At 40.4% G+C, this 17,281-nt stretch overlaps 1 protein-coding gene across 1 annotated transcript in view; it reads right to left on the bottom strand.

The window, feature by feature from the left end:
* The window catches only part of LOC309815933 (uncharacterized protein), a gene marked incomplete at both ends in the record, with an annotated part of 36,914 nt that extends 28,518 nt beyond the window's left edge, over positions 1-8,396 (bottom strand). Inside the window, 2 exons of the mRNA XM_082643006.1 lie at positions 2,935-3,140; positions 8,226-8,396. Of these exons, the coding sequence (XP_082499132.1) occupies positions 2,935-3,140; positions 8,226-8,396 (377 nt within the window). The remainder of the gene's footprint in view (positions 1-2,934; positions 3,141-8,225) is intronic.
* Between the last annotated feature and the right edge of the window lie 8,885 nt (positions 8,397-17,281).

Genomic DNA, 17,281 nt, shown 5'->3' with positions numbered 1-17,281 from the left:
CATGGGCTCAGTAGTTGTGGCTCACGGGCTCTAGAGTGCAGCCTCAGTAGTTGTGGCGCACGGGCTTAGTTGCTCTGCGGCATGTGGGATCTTCCTGGGCCAGGGCTCGAACCCATGTCCCCTGCATTAGCAGGCAGATTCTTAACCACTATACCACCAGGGAAGCCCCCATGAGTATCTTTTTAACAATGTTTTTGTAGCTCTTCATAATTTCAAACTTCCAAAAATTTTTGCGAAAATAATACAACAAACTCCAATATATCCTTCAATAAGATTCACCAACTGTTCTCATTTTGCCACGTTTTCTTTATCATTCTCTCTTTTTGTGTATGTATGTGTGTGTGTGTGTAGAAAGTTCCAGATATGATGCTTCTTTACCCTGAAATGATTTAGTGTGGATTCCCTAAGAACAAGTACATTCACAACCACAACACAATTATCAGAAATTAATCAGAAAATTAAACATTGGTACAATGCCATTATGTAATCCAAAATCCATATTCTAAGTTTGCTAATTGCTCCCAATCTGAGGACATGTATGAAATTTAATTGTTGAGTCCTGTGGTGGGCAGTTCTAAAGATGCCCCCACCCCAACGTTCCCATCCCCTGGTAAGTCAATCAAGTGTTAATTGGGTACTGTGGGAAGGGACTTTGCAGATGCAATTAAGGTGACCTTAAAATAGGAACTTATCCTGGACTATCCAGGTGGGTCAAAGTAATCATATGGGCCCTTAAAAGCAGAAGAATAAGGCAGAAGGGGAAGTCAGAGAGGTCTGAAGCGTGGGCAAACTTGGCCCGCCATTGCTGGAGGGGCCACAGGAATGCAGGCAGCCTTGAAGAGCAAAGATGAGCCTCTGGCTGAGAGCCAGCAAGAGACTGGGTTCCTCAGCCCCATGACCACAAGGGACAGCCTGAATGAGCCTGGAAACGAATTCTTCCCAGAGCCTCTACAGAAGAGCCCGGCCCATGGACACCTGATTTTGGCCTGTGAGACCCAAAACGGAGGAACCAGCCAAGCCCACCAACTTCAAAACTCCGAGGTACTAAATTTGTGTTGTGTTAGGTCCCTAAGTTTGTGATAACTTGTTACAGCAGCAAAAAAAAAAACTAATACACGTCCCCTCAGTCTCCTTTAATATGGAGCAGTTCCTGAGACTTTGTCTTGACCCCTGACACTTTATGGAAAATACAAGCCATTTATTTGTAGAAGGTCTCTGAATTTGGGTTTTTCTGATATATATATATATATATATATATTTGGCCACGTGCATGGTCACCCAACCAGGGACTGAACTCGGGTCACAGCAGTGAAAGTTATGAATTCTAACTGCTAGACCACCAGGGAACTCCCTGATATTTTACTAATAGGTTCAGGTTCTACATCTTGGCAATTGATTCCACAGAAGTGGTGCTATGTCCTTCTCAATGGCCCACATCAGTGGGCATGTGGTGTTGTTTTTGTCCCAATAATAGTAATGTTAACCTTGATCACTTGGGTAAAGTGATATCTGCCAGGCTTCTCCTCTGTAAAACTACTATTTCCCCTTTGTAAATAATAAATACTCTGCCAGAAGATAACTAGAGACAATACAAATATCCTGCTCCTCATTAAACTTTTGCCCACTAATTTTAGCATCCACTGATGACCCTTGCCTGGAACAGTTATTATTATGATAGGTGCATTCTCTGTTCATATTAATTCTAGCTCTATATTAGCTTAAAATTTTTGTTTGAAAGCCCAGTTCCCCATGTAAAGCAATACTACAAGTATTTCCCCTAATTAGTAAATGTTAATTGACATTTTAAGCATCTATTTTGTTTTATTGTTTCACCATAAGGTTATATCATGGTTTACTAAACTAGGTCATTTAGCTTGTTTCTACTTTTTCACAATTTTAAATAATGACACAACAAATGTCCTTGTAAATACATCTTAGCTCATATTTGTGAGTATGTCCTTTGGATAAATTAGTAAGATTGGAATTAATGAGTCAACAGGTACATATTTCTAAAGTCTTGGATCTATTTTATCAAATTACCCTCTAAAACACCAATTTCCATTTCTATCATGAGTATATGAGATGACTCATGTCTGCCAACACAGCATTATCATTATTCTTTAATAGTTGCTGATATGCTGGTCCAGAAAAATAGTATCTTACCATTTTAATTTTCATTTCTTTGTTTGCTAAATGTTTGGTAAAAGAATGATTGAGGATTAGTAAGATTGAATATATATTCCAGATTTTAAAATTCATTTTTCTTTCTTTTTCACTGAAATAGCTGTACTTTCCTTACTTTTCTATTTATGTATTTGGCTTTTCCTTGTTGATATTGTTGTATGTTTCCTTTCTGTTTGATCCACTGCTCCTGAGAGCAAGGACTGTGAATGTCTTATTCGTGCTACATTTCAGCACTAAGAATAGTGCCTGACACTTTAGGAGGTGGTAGATAAATACATGTTGGATGAAAACATGTATTCTTAGTGGAAAACTCAGTCAGCTAATTCTGAAATATTTGCCTTTTTTCTTTTTTTTTTTGCGGTATGCAGGCTTCTCACTGTTGTGGTCCCTCCCGCTGCGGAGCACAGACTCCGGACGCCCAGGCTCAGTGGCCATGGCTCATGGGCCCAGCCGCTCTGCGGCATGTGGGATCCTCCCGGACCGGGACACGAACCCATGTCCCCTGCATCAGCAGGCGGACCCCCAACCACTGCGCCACCAGGGAAGCCCCTGAAATGTTTGCCTTTTGAAATTACATCCCGACTAATAAATAACAACATATTAAGTAGCTTTGCTTTATGTTTTATCAATTTACTTGTCACACCTGACTTCTTTCCAAAAGTATCTAAGGAGACTATAGTAAGGCTCTATTTATACTCTTCTTCTGCAAACTTGTCAGAGTAAAGTGCTTGAGTTGTTTAAATTTATTACCTTTGGGCAATTTGCACAAACTCTTCACTAGCTTGAGCCAATTCCTCTGCCATCTTCTCCAAAGAGGCAAATACTTCATTGTCCATGTCTTTCCTCTCCATTGAGATGATCAGATGGCAAAGCTGAACAGTCATTGGTGAGATGATTCTCTCAATGGCCTTGTTCTGTATCATGGAGCCGATGTCATCCAAGAGGAAAGACTCCATCTGTGGACAGAAGTATGACATGGCTGAGATGAAAAGAGGAAGGCTCAGACTTGACCTTCTAGTTAAGACATAATAGATTACAACAGGTCAAAGTGCCTGCTATAACATTAAGAAAAGTCAGATAAATTATAAAAATTATATTCCAAATACATCAGAGAGCTGTGGCAGCAAGGATTATGAGACATATTAAAATTCCAGGAATGAGAGAATCTTTCAGAGATTGGTTAGTGTAGATGACTATTTTCTTAAGGGAATTTGTTACTCTGGGCACAGGCTGAGTAACAGGGCCTGGACAATTCAGAAGCCCAGTGCTGGGGGAAACAAATAAAAAGAAAACTTTTATAATAAAAAAACCTCACACTGAGAAACATTACATAGTCCAACTGCTGAAAATTAAACACAAAGAGAAAAAATTTGTGAGCATCCAGAGAAAAAGGCACTCTATCTCTAAAGGAACAATATTAAACTTGACAGGTGACTTCTCTATAGAAACAAAGGAATACAGAAGATAATGGAATGGCATCTCTAAAGCGATAAAAGAAAATCATTGCTAACCTAGAATTGTATACCCAGTGAAATATGCTTTTAAAAAAATGAATGTGCTGGGGTGATAGAACAGTCCTAAATCTTGATTGTTGTGATTATGTAAATGTGTACATTTGTCAAAAGTTGCAGAATTGTACACTAAAAGAGGGTAAATTTTACTGTATGTAAACTGTGCTTTCTTTTTATGAAAAAAATAAGGAAACAAAGGCATCTTCAGACAAACGAAAACCAAGGGGATTTGTTGCCAGCAGGAACTGCACTGAAAGAAAAAAAAGGAGTTTATCAGGCAGGAGGAAGATGATCCAAAGAGGGAAACAAATGCAGAAGAAAAAGAACAGCAGAAGGGTAACATACGATATTGCTTATACAAAAAAATAATAGTATATAATGGTATATTTTGTAGAGTTTAAAATATATGTAGATCTAAAATGCATGACATGAGGTGGATGGACCTAGAGACTGTCATGCAGAGTGAAGTAAGTCAGAAAGAGAAAAACAAATACCGTATGCTAACACATATACATGGAATCTAAAAAAAAATGGTTCTGAAGAACCTAGGGGCAGGACAGGAATAAAGACGCAGACGTAGAGAATGGACTTGACAACACAGGGAGGGGGAAGCTGGGACGAAGTGAGAGAGTGGCATGGACCTATATACACTACCAAATGTAAAACAGATAGCTAGTGGGAAGCAGCTGCATAGCACAGGGAGATCAACTCGGTGCTTTGTGTTCACCTAGAGGGGTGGAATAGGGAGAGTGGGAGGGAGGGAGATGCAAGAAGGAGGAGATATGGGGATATATGTATATGTATAGCTGATTCACTTTGTTATAAAGCAGAAACTAACACACCATAGGCCCGTGAGCCATAGCTGCTGAGCCTGTGCGTCCGGAGCCTGTGCTCCACAACGGGAGAGGCCACAGCAGTGAGAGGCCCGCGTATCGCAAAAAAACAAAACAAAACAGGGAAAACAATTGTAAAGTAATTATACTCTAATAAATGTGTTAAAAAAATAAAATGCATGACAGGGAATTCCCTGGTGGCCCAGTGGTTAGGACTCGGTGCTCTCACTGCCGAGGGCCTGGGTTCGATCACTGGTCAGGGAACTCAGATCCCTCAAGCCATGAGGCATGGCCAAAAACAAAAAAAAGAAATAAAATGCATGACAATCATAACAGAGAGCAGGATGGGGTAAACATTGTCAGAGTGTTCTAGGGTTGCAGCATCATTAAGAAATTAGTAAAAATAATCATCTGTGTTAAACTATAATAATGTAAGGACACATATTATAATCTCTAGCTTAACCACTAAAAAAGTGAAGGAAAGTGTAATTAAAAAGTTATTACATGGGGGCCTCCCTGGTGGCGCAATGGTTGAGAGTCCGCCTGCTGATGCAGGGGATACGGGTTCGTGCCCCGGTCTGGGAGGATCCCATATGCCACGGAGCGGCTGGGCCCGTGAGCCATGGCCGCTGGGCCTGCGCGTCCGGAGCCTGTGCTCCGCAACAGGAGAGGCCACAACAGTGAGAGGCCCGCGTACCGCAAAAAAAAAAAAAAAAAAAAAAAAAAAAGTTATTACATGGAAATAACAGAAAAATTACAATTTTGATTGATTTTTAAAGTCAAGAAAGGAGAAAAATGGCATAAAACAGATACCGAATAGAAAAGTCATCCCAGTAAGACAGTATATATATATATTTGTGTGTATATTGTGTGTGTATATATATATATATATACACACACACAAATACATCTAATTACATAAAATGTAAACAGATTGGATTCATCAAGTAAAAGACTAAAATTGTCAGTCTAGATAAAACAAATTCATTCTAATTATAATACAGTAATCCTGCTTACGGGAGACATAGTTAAGGACACAGAGAGAGATTGAAAGTAAAATAAAGAAGCGTACCATGGAAATGTTACCTAAAAGAAAGCTGTTTTGCTATAATTAATGTCTTACAGAGTAGACCGAAGACGAGAAATATTACTGGAGATGAAGAGGGTTACTTCATAGACATGACAAATCTCCCATGCAGTAGAATTCCAAATAATTTCTATAGCAACTCCACCCTCAAGGAGGGGGAGAATAACTCCCCAGTCCTTAAGTGTGGGCTGTGCATAACAACTTCCTTCCAAAGAGAACTGTAAGGAACGGGTATGGGGGAGAGTAACTTCACAGTAGAGAAACCTGACAATGCTATCTCAGCCAGGCAATCAAGGTCAACACCAACAGTGATGAATCTAAATAGTATTCCTCAAAACTGTTTTGATCAAGGTGATCAAAAACAGGGAAAACCGGGCCTCCCTGGTGGCGCAGTGGTTGAGAGTCCGCCTGCCGATGCAGGGGATACGGGTTCGTGCCCCAGTCTGGGAGGATCCCATATGCCGCGGAGCGGCTGGGCCCGTGAGCCATGGCCGCTGGGCCTGCGCATCCGGAGCCTGTGCTCCGCAACGGGAGAGGCCACAACAGTGAGAGGCCCGCATACCGCAAAAAGAAAAAAAAAAAAAAAAAAAAAAAAAACAGGGAAAACCTTTGTAACTGTCATGGCCAGGAGGAATCTAAGGATACATGACAACTAAATTTAATGTGGCATCCTGAATGGAAACTTGCAAAAGAAAAAGGATGCTAGGTAAAAACTAAGGAAATCTGAATAAAGAATTGACTTTATATAATAATTGTGGGGACTTCCCTGGTGGTGCAGTGGTTAAGCATCCGCCTGCCAATGGAGGGGACACAGGTTTGAGCCCTGGTCCAGGAAGATCCCACATGCTGCGGAGCAACTAAACCTCTAGAGCCTGCAAGCCACAACTACGGAGCCCGTGTGCCACAACTACTGAAGCCCGTGGGCCTAGAGCCCGTGCTCCGCAACAAGAGAAGCCACCGCAATGAGAAGCCCACGCATGGCAATGAAGAGTAGCCCCCGCTTGCCACAACTAGAGAAAGCACGTGTGCAGCAACGAAGACCCAATGCAGCCATAAATAAATAAATAAATAATAAAAATTTAATAATTGTGTATCAATATTAGTTCATTAATTAAAACAAATATACCATTAATATAAGATGTTGATCATAGGGGAAATTGGGTTCAGGGAGCTCATACTACTTTCTTAATTTTTCTGTAAATCCAAAACTCTTTAAGAAAATTAACTCTAATTTTTAAAAAATAAATGATCACAATATATTTAATCAATAAATTAAATATGATAATATTAAATCAATAAATAGTAAAAAGGCTATTCCTAATCTTTAAAAAGGTTTCCAAGTAAAATGTTTAAATATGATAAAGATTATTTACCAAGAGAAAGCTTTAGACTAAAGAGTATAAATGCAGAGCCAATTTCATCAAAATCAGTTCCAAACTACTTATGCCATCTATCACTATAATTCAACAGTTCCCAAAGTTCTACTGAATGCAATTAAACCAAAAAAATAAAATTAAGTTAAAATTAAATTTAAAAATAGGCAGAATCATCCATGATATTTTAGGAAAGAAAATCTTTAAAAAGAAAATTTGGTTAAATGGTTGCATATATTTTCTGTATTAACAAAAATTGGAAATGGAAGAACATCTCATTGCAGTAGTAACAATATCCAACGTGAAGTAAATTTAACATGAAAGGCATGATTTAACTTAAATAGAATCTTCTAGAGGACATAAAAACTGAATCAATTGAGAGATATAACACGTCTGGATAGGAAGACTTAGTATCATAGAAATAAGAATCCTCCCAACATTAATATGTATGGACATTACTGCCATTCTATCACAATGAGTTTAGAGCTAGCTAAAAATAGTCATATGGAACAACAGTAATGACAGAAAAGTTCATATGGAAAAGTAAGTGCTTGAGAATAACCAAGAAGCTAAGGCAAAGATTAAGAGGGAATTGCCTTTAAAACCATTGTGTGGTGGAGACGGCTGCTTACCGCCCCCCATATTGGTTATCTATATCTGTGTAAATACAACCTTCTGTAATACCTCAAGAAAATCAAAGGATCCGAGTTTTGTTCAGTCATACAAACGTCCCTTTAAAGAGCTTTGAGGGGCTTCCCTGGTGGCGCAGTGGTTGAGAGTCCGCCTGCCGACGTAGGGGACGCGGGTTCGTGCCCCGGTCCGGGAAGATCCCACATGCCGCGGAGCGGCTGGGCCCGTGAGCCATGGCCGCTGAGCCTGCGCGTCCGGAGCCTGTGCTCCGCAACGGGAGAGGCCACAGCAGTGAGAAGCCCGCGTACCGCAAAAAGAAAAAAAAATTAAAAATAAATAAATAAATAAAGAGCTTTGGGTGAGCCTCTCAATCAAACAATAAGGGGAGATTAAGAGCAGTGTTCCTCAGCCTCCATGCAGGAGCTCAAGGTAGTGAAGGGTTTATCTCAAAGAGCTGTAGTGTGCTCCATCTAATGGAGTTAATCCCAAGGAGAGTCACACACACACAAAGAAAACCCACAAGTCTTCTGAGAAGTCCGTGTCAGCCAAGCAGGCATGCCCCCACAGGGGTGGGGTGTGCGGGGATACAGGAGGAGTCCCTCTAAACTTGAGGTAGTGGTGCCCACTCGGACACCGTCACCAGCAGCGCAGCTGCTGTGAGTACGAGCTGCCAAATCCCCTCTCCCGGCAACTGCTCTGAGCGGACAGAGCCGCTTTCCCTGGGGAGTAATTCCTTCCCCCTGGGCAGAGCAGACTGTAGCCAGTGACTGAACGACATGGAGTGTAGATGGTCAGGCCCCCTTGCCTTTAGGGGAGGCAAATCTAGGATGCAGTTTGTGCTCCATGGTCATATCCTGTGGGTCAGACCAGGTTAGACTTGATCCTGAGACCAGGTCCTTGCTCCTTCCCCTCCCCTGTCCTCCCTTCAGGCTTTTCCTGAAGGGCACTCCTTCAGTACATCCTGTGCCCCCAAACCACTATCTCAGTCTCTGCTTCTGGGGAAGCCGGCCTAAGTCTCTTCCCCTGGCTACATGTATTGATTCAGGGAGGGCAAATGATCTCAGCCTGTCCAATTAAAGCTGACCCCCAAAACCCGTTGAGAGCCAAGACTATGCACCTGGAACTGCTGGCAGCCATTTTGCCCCCATGATGGCGTGGTGGGTGGTGTCTGCTCTTGGAGGGAGACAGCAAGGGTAGCCAAGGGATGGAGCAACTAAGACCAAGTCCTGAAGACGTTGCTTACGCCCTCGGATTCAGGTAAAATGTTGTCTTCCAACACACACTTTTTTTGTTTTGCTTAAACCATTTGGTCACATTTGGGAGACTCAGCTGACATACCTGGGAACCTCCCAGAGGAATGAGGCCCCTCCCTCTGCATAGCTACAGGTGGTCAACACCACCTGTAGTGCTTAGAGAGTAGCAGGGAGGAGCTACAGAATCCTGGCCCACTGTCTCAGTTAGGTTGTTTTTATTTAGTATTTTTTTTATTTTATAAAAATCTCCTTTCTCATTTTTAAATGGATACCCACACAATGTTTCTAGTGTGAACTCTGTTCATGAAAGATTTTAACACACCAAAACGTATTATAAAATAAATTATTCCTGGGACTTCCCTGGTGGCGCAGTGGTTAAGAATCCACCTGACAATGCAGGGAGCACGGGTTTGAGCCCTGGTCCAGGAAGATCCCACATGCCACAGATCCACTAAGCCTGAGTGCCACAACTACTGAGCCCACACGCTGCAACTACTGAAGCCCTCACTCTCTAGGGCCTGTGTGCTGCAACTACTGAGCCTGCATGCTGCAACTACTGAAGCTCGTGTGCCTAGAGCCCGTGCTCTGCAAAAAGAGAAGCCATTTCAATGAGAAGCCCGAGCACCGCAACAAAGAGTAGCCCCCGCGCACTGCAACTAGAGAAGAGCCCGCGCGCAGCCAGCAACGAAGACCCAACGTGGCCAAAACAACAGCAACAACAACCACCAAACAAATAGAAAAACAAAAAACAAAAAATAAGTTATTCCAGATAAGAAAGAGTTTAACACATAAGAAAAAGGAAAACATGGATATTCCTGCTTCTGAGTATGCCTAGAGATCAGCCAGCATCATCTTACGCCAAGAGCATGCGTTGTAAAAACCCTATGATCCATCTTTGATTGACAATCATGAGAGCGTAGCCACCCATGGAGAACCAACAAGGGGGAAAACATGGACCTTTTTGCTTACCTTGATGGGAAGACGCTTTCCACTCTCTAAGCCAAAGAGCAGAATACTGGATTCACTCTAAATGTAAAATATCCAGTTTTTTAAAACCAGCAACAGGAATCTATTTACATCCATACTACTGTTCAAAACGGTGGCATCTCCCACCATCTGTTAGCTGACTCTGCTACTGACGTCACAGACAGTATTGCTAACAAGCAAACATCATAATTTATGCATGGAGCTATTCAAAGTCTGCTGTGTCTGCAGTATTGAATGTCCTGCTTATTCACAGCAATAGGAACCAGATTACAGTCCGAGAAAGAATCTAAATGTTTTAATCAATTCAGTCATAAAAATAAGACTCAACTATGGGTCTTCAAAAAGTTTTGTTGTGGGCAACTGAAAGGAAATTAGGCATCTGAAAGCCAGACGATGAATCACTAAGCAGTTTAATTAACTTGGCTTCTTTCTAGTTTCCTCATGTGTAGATTTGCACAAGAATCTGGTTTGTGAGTGAATATTCAGGCTGCTGTTTGCCAGGAACAATAAAAGAAATGGGGTCTTAAACTGGAGGGAATATAGAATTAAATATGTATTTAAGGTTTGTACTGTGTCCCGGGTGTTTCCTATATGTCATCTCACTTACTTCCTAGAACAACTTAATTAGCTAAGTATTATGAACTTCTCTTTACAAGTGAGGAAACCAAAGACTGGGGCAGGTGAATGGGGCCAAACCTTTGAGAATTATTTCCTATTCAAATTATCACTCATTCCTTGATTGACAATAAGTTCCTAAAGACTATATGATGTTTGAGTTGTGTCTGATCAGGAAAACAGAAAGCGCTTTAGGTACTTAAACCAGAGGGAATTTGATTCAAAGAATTAAATCCAAAAGTGTCGGGAAGGATAATGATTTCAGGCAGGACTTCTGACTACGGTTGAGTGAGGAGACTGTCAAACGCTCTTCCCTAAAAACAACTATAAAGATGGACAAAATTGCCCCCAAACAATCATTTCAGCACTCTGGAAATTGACCATAGGCATTCAACAATCTGAGAAGTGTTTATGCTTTAGCAAATGCTGGACTTGGTGGAAATCTATGGCACTCTAGTCTGGCTGATCCTGTCTATCCCTTCGATGTGGAGTACTGTCAGGGAGGAAGGACCGTGAGAACCAGCAACTTTGCTCTCGCTGTCAAAGGGGGCCCACTCTATCTGGAGCAGTGGATGATGCCCACACTCAGGGTCCTTGTCAGTGAAAGTGCTTTCCCAGAGGCAGGACAGCTGGGGAGGGCCAAGCGTTCATTTCTACCGGCCAGAGGTTGAGGTTGTAACTGGGGTAAGCACATTCCCTGCTAATGCTTTGCACGTATGTAGCAGAGACCAAGAATCCTCAAGCTATTTAGAGACTCCTGGCTGACACTAAGGTCTTGTGCATAAGCATAGAAGACTCAAAAGGCCCATCAGAAAGCAAACCCCAAGACAGACTAAACCATGAATGTGCTCCCCTGTCTACATACAAATGCATCAGCAGAGGATGAAGCTTAACTGCTTTGAGGTGTTGGAGCACAGTCTCTGTCCAATTACTGGCTGACCCACTGAGCTATGCAGACACAGTGAAACCATAGAAACAAGGCTAAAAAATAAAAACAAAAATATATTCTTGAGTAAAGCTATCTATGAAGATGTGGTCACACACCACAAAGGAGATAGACAGATTTCACAAATATAGTTCAGGCAAACCACTAAACATATAAACCGCTACAGAAACAACTTTAGGGCTTCCCTGGTGGCACAGTGGTTGGGAGTCTGCCTGCCGATGCTAGACGACACGGGTTCGTGCCCCGGTCTGGGAAGATCCCACATGCCATGGGGCGGCTACGCCCGTGAGCCATGGCCGCTGAGCCTTCGCATCCGGAGCCTGTGCTCTGCAACGGGAGAGGCCACAACAGGGAGAGGCCCGCGTACCGCAAAAAAACCAAAACCAAAACAAAACAAAAAAAACAACTTTAGGAGACAAAATAAATCCAGAGTCACTAAAATGACCAATTTTTTTTTGATGTGGACCATTTTTAAAGTCTTTATTGAATTTGTTACTGTTTGCTTCTGTTTTATGTTTTGGTTTTTTGGCCGTGAGGCATATGGGATCCCGGCTCCCTGACCAGGGATCAAACCCACACCCCCTGCATTGGAAGGTGAAGTCTTAACCACTGGACCAGCAGGGAAGTCCCTAAATGACCAATTTTTAACAAAAATTATGAGACATGCAAGAAAAAGGAAAGTGTGACCCATATTTAAGAAAAAAAAGCAGTCAATAGAAACTGTCTCTAAGTGACTAGAAATGTTAGATTTATCAAAGTTTTCAAAGCAGATATAGTATGTTCAAACAAATAAAACCATGTGCAAAGACTCAAAGGAAATTAAGACAACAATCAACAGTGAATCTCAATAAAGATAGAGAAATTATTAAAAAATAAAAATTTTGGTGTTAGTACAATAACTGAAATAAAAAAACTAGAAGGGCTCAACAAAGATTCAAGATAGCAGAAGAAAGAATCAGTGAACTTGAAGATAGATCAAGAGAACTTGTCCAGTTTAAACAGAAAGGGGCTTCCCTGGTGGCGTGGTGGTTGAGAGTCCACCTGCCAATGCAGGGGACACGGGTTCATTCCCCGGTCCGGGAGGATCCCACATGTCGTGGAGTGGCTGGGCCCGTGAGCCATGGCCTCTGAGCCTGCGCGTCTGGAGCCTGTGCTCCGCAACGGGAGAGGCCACAACAGTGAGAGGCCCGCATACTGCAAAAAAAAAACCCCCAAAACAAAAAACAACAGAAAGAATAAAATGTGCAGAAAAATGAACAGAGCCTCAAGGTTCTGTTGTACGTCAAGTGTCCTAATATATACTTAATGGGCATCCCAAAAGGAGAGGAGAGAGAAAAAGGTACAGAAAAATATTTGAAGAAAAAATGGCCAAAAACTTCTCAAATTAAAAGAGACATATTTATCTATCAATCCAAGAAACTCAACAAATTCCAAGAAGGCTATTCATACCTAGACACACTATAGTCAAACTGTTGAAAGCCAAAGACCCTTTCATCACTGAAAGCAGAATGTACAGGGAAGCATCAATACAATTAACAGCTAACTTCACATCAGAAACAATGAGAACCAAAAGGTAGCTGTATTATATATTCAAAGTGCCAGTGGGGGGAAAAGCTGTCAATCAACCAAGAATTCTATATCCAGAAAGAATACCCTTCAAAAATGAAGGTGAAGTGAAGACCTTTCCAGATAAACAAATACTAAGAGGATTCATTGCTAGCAGATTTGTCTTATAAGGAATACTAAAGAAAGTCCTTCAGCCTGAAGGGAGAATGACACCACATGGTAACTCAAATCAACAGAAAAAAAATGAAGAATTTCTATAAAGGTACTTACATAAGTATCAGAAACAATACACAATTTTCCTCATAACTGATTTAAAAGATATAAGATTATATAAAGGAATATTTATGAGACCATATTGTTGGATTTATAACAATAAAAGCATAAGGGAGAAAAGACAGAATGAAACTACATGGAAGTTATTTAGTTATTTTACCAGAATTAAGTTATTATTAAACTGAAGTAGATTTTTTTTAGTTAAGATGTACATTACAATCCTAAAGCAACCACTAAGAAAATAACTTCTAAAAATACTAAAAGTAATGAACAATGAATTAAAATTGCATACTAAAAATATTTAACACAAAAGAAGACAATCAAGAAGGAGAAAATAAAAAACCAATAGCAAAATGACAAATATATAACAAACAATATCAATAATTATATTAAATCTGAATTATCTCAACACCCTAATCAAAAGGCAGAAATTGAAAGACTGCATAAAAAAGCAAAGTCCAATCCTGTCTACAAGAGACACAACCCTGATTCAAAACCACAAATAAATGGAAAGTAAAATTTTGGGAAAAGATACTCTTTGCAAATAGTAACCAAAAGAGAGCTAGGGTGCTGTATGGGGTTGAACAGCATTCCCCCCACATTTCATGTCTACTCAGAATCTGTGAATATGGCCTTATTTGGAAATAGAGTCTTTGAAGATGTAATCAAGATAAGACAAGGTCATACTGAATTAAGGTGAGCTCTAATCCAATGACTGATGTACTGATAAGAAAATAGAAATTTGGACACAAACACACAGAGAGAACGCCGTGTGATGATGGAGACAGAGATCAGAGTGATGCATCTACAAGCCAAGGAACATCAGATATTACTGGCAATTACCAAATACCAGGAATAGGCAGGGAAACATTCTTCCCTTGAGAATCCTAGAGCCTTGAAAGAAAGCATGACCCTGACAACACCTTGATTTCAGAGTTCTAGCCTCCGGAACTGTGACAGAATCAATTTCTGTTGTTTTATGCTACCCAGTTTAGATATCATCAGAGACAAAATGGGACATTTCATAATGATAAAAAGGGTCAATCTGTCAGAAAGATGTAACAATTAAAATGTAAATGCACTTACAATAGAACTCCAAGATACATGAAGCTAGAGAATTCCCTGGTGGTCCAGTGGTCAGGACTAGGTGCTTCCACTGCTGGGGCCCGGGTTCAATCCCTGGTCAGTGAAAAAATACATGAAGCTAAAACTGACAGATTTAAAAGGAGAAATATACAACTCAACATATACAGTTGTAGATTTCAAGACCCCATTTTAAATATTTAATAGAACAACTAGTCAGAAAATGAGCAAAACATGAACAGTACTATCAATATATGCACCCTAACTAGTATATATAGAATACACCACCCAATGACTGGAGAATACACATTCTTTTCAAGAACACATGGAACATTTCCAGGAAAAACAACATGCTATGCCATAAAAGTACAAAAGTCTCAATAAATAAAAAGGATTGAAATCATGCAAAGTATGATCTCTGACCACAGTAGATTTAAATTTGAAAACAACATCAGAAAGAAATTTGGGGAATTCTTGAATATATGAAAATTAAAACACATTGATAAATAGTCAATAGGTCAAAGAAGAAGTCACAAGAGAACTTAGAAAAAAATTTTAGTTAAATGAACCTGAAAGCACAATGGATCAAAATGTGTGGGATGCAGATAAAACAGTACTTAGTGGGAAATTTATAGCTTTAAATGTCTAAAGTAGAAAAAGGGAAAAAAGTGTTTGGTAATTGCAATCATTGTTGCTTTTGTTGTGGTCATCCATTTACAATGCTTGGTATCAGTTTATTTATCTCTTGTAAAAATAAAATACAGTGTGTGTGTGTGAGTTGTGAAAAAAAAATCTGAAAGCCTGTCTATATGTTTTGATCTTTTTTTTTTTTTGCGGTATGCGGGCCTCTCACTGTTGTGGCCTCTCCTGTTGCGGAGCACAGGCTCCGGATGCGCAGGCTCAGCGGCCATGGCTCACGGGCCCAGCCGCGGCACGTGGGATCTTCCCAGACCGGGGCACGAACCCGTGTCCCCTGCATCGGCAGGCAGACTCTCAACCACTGTGCCACCAGAGAAGCCCTGTTTTGATCATTTAAAAAATTGGTTTATTGTTCTTTAAAAAATTGACCCATAAGAGCTCTTTATATATTAAAAAAATTAGTCCTTTGCTTATTGTATGGGCTACAAACATTTCCCCCCACTTTGTCTTTCACCTTTAAAATGTTTAACTATTTTCCACAATTAAAAAGACGCTTTTAGTTTAAAAAAAAAAAGAAAAAGGGAAAAAAATCTTAAATCAATCATCTAAGCTTCCACATTTAAAAAGTTTAAAAAGAAGAGCAAACTTAATCCAAAGTAAGGAAAAGAAATAAAAAACATTAGAGCAAAAATCAGTGCAATAGAAAGCAGGAAAATGATAGAGAAAAATCAATAAAACTAAAAATTAGTTCTTTGCAAAGATCAACAAAATTAGCAAGCCTTTACCTAGACTGCCCAAGAAAAAAAAAAGAGAGAAGTCAAATTAGGCACAAAATAGGATGCATCACTATTGACTCTATTGAAATTAAAAGGAATGTAAGGGAATATTACAAACATATTCATGACAAAAAATTGGATAACTTTCATAATGGAAAAATTCCTAAAAAGATACAAATTGCCAAACTGACTCCTTAGAGATACCCAAAGTCAGGTGGGAGAGGGATAAACTGGGTAGAGGAAGATGTAGCCTTTGGCCTTTCCTTTGGTCAATAGAGATGGGACTATTTCCTGCCATACTAGATCTGTTTCAAAACTGATTTCATTGGGCTTCCCTGGTGGTGCAGTGGTTGAGAGTCCACCTGCCGATGCAGAAGACACGGGTTCATGCCCTGGTCCGGGAGGATCCCGCGTGCGGCGGAGTGGCTGGACCCATGAGCCATGGCCACTGGGCCTGCGCGTCCGGAGCCTGTACTCCGCAATGGGAGAGGCCACAACAGTGAGAGGCCCGCGTACCGCAAAAGAGAAGGGGAAAAAAAAAAAAACTGATTTGAGGTAAGAAGTTTTCCCTGATTATTTCCCCCTCTCGCAAGTGCTTCTTGTATTCCCATCTCCTTAGCACCTCTAGTTAAAAATTATCTTAAATTTATTACGATTTTCATTTGTGATTTTTCTATAATGGTTTCCTTTGTGCATGCTTAATCTCGCCAACTAAACTGTAAATTGCTTGGGTTCTGAGATTGTGTTCCTTTTTGCTACTGTTGCCCTAACACAGGTTAAAAGTGGGAGTGGTTAAGAGCAAAGTCAGGAGACATGGGGACCAATGCCCAAGCAAGTTACTTAATGTCTTGGGGCCTCATTTTCTCTTTTGTAACATGGGTAGGACACTCATAAACCTACCTCATGGGACTATAGTAAAGATTAATTGAAAAAATATTTATAAAATGCCTAGCAAGTACCTAGCATAGATAATCTGCTGAATAATAACAATAATAGCGTTGTAATTGCTAGTAGGAGTATTAAACAAAAGTGGAAAATTTTAAGACTCCACTTACTCACCATGTCCTCTTAAGGTTTGGCATAGCAGAAAGGATATGGGATTTGGCATCTAAGGGCCTTGATTAAATTTTTAGATTTGTCAAGGCCTAAGAAAACTCACTTTACCTTTCAGTTTCTACATCTGTAAAATGGAAATGCTATCTGCTCTAGAATCTTTTTTGTGAAGATCTAATGAAAAATTTGCAAATAAACTGTGTATATATATATATCAGGCGCACTTACTGAGGGCTCTCCCCTGGGAGGACTGAACCAGATTCAGTCAACAGAACTTTTATGGAAAATTAATTAATGCCTACTGTGAGGCAGACATGAAATCGACCATTGATTCAAGGAAAAGGTAGGGGCTCTACCTCGCCCCATGAGGGTACTGAAATAAATTGAGAAAATAGGGCATTCTCCTCTATAATGGGACTATTCATTAAGTAAATGAGTCAGGAACTGGAAAGATCAAAACGTCTACTAATTA

This window comes from Mesoplodon mirus (genome assembly GCF_964341445.2).
Source record: "Mesoplodon mirus genome assembly, chromosome: 14".
NCBI classification, from domain to species: domain Eukaryota; kingdom Metazoa; phylum Chordata; class Mammalia; order Artiodactyla; family Ziphiidae; genus Mesoplodon; species Mesoplodon mirus.
This window is presented reverse-complemented; position numbering and strand designations above follow the sequence as displayed.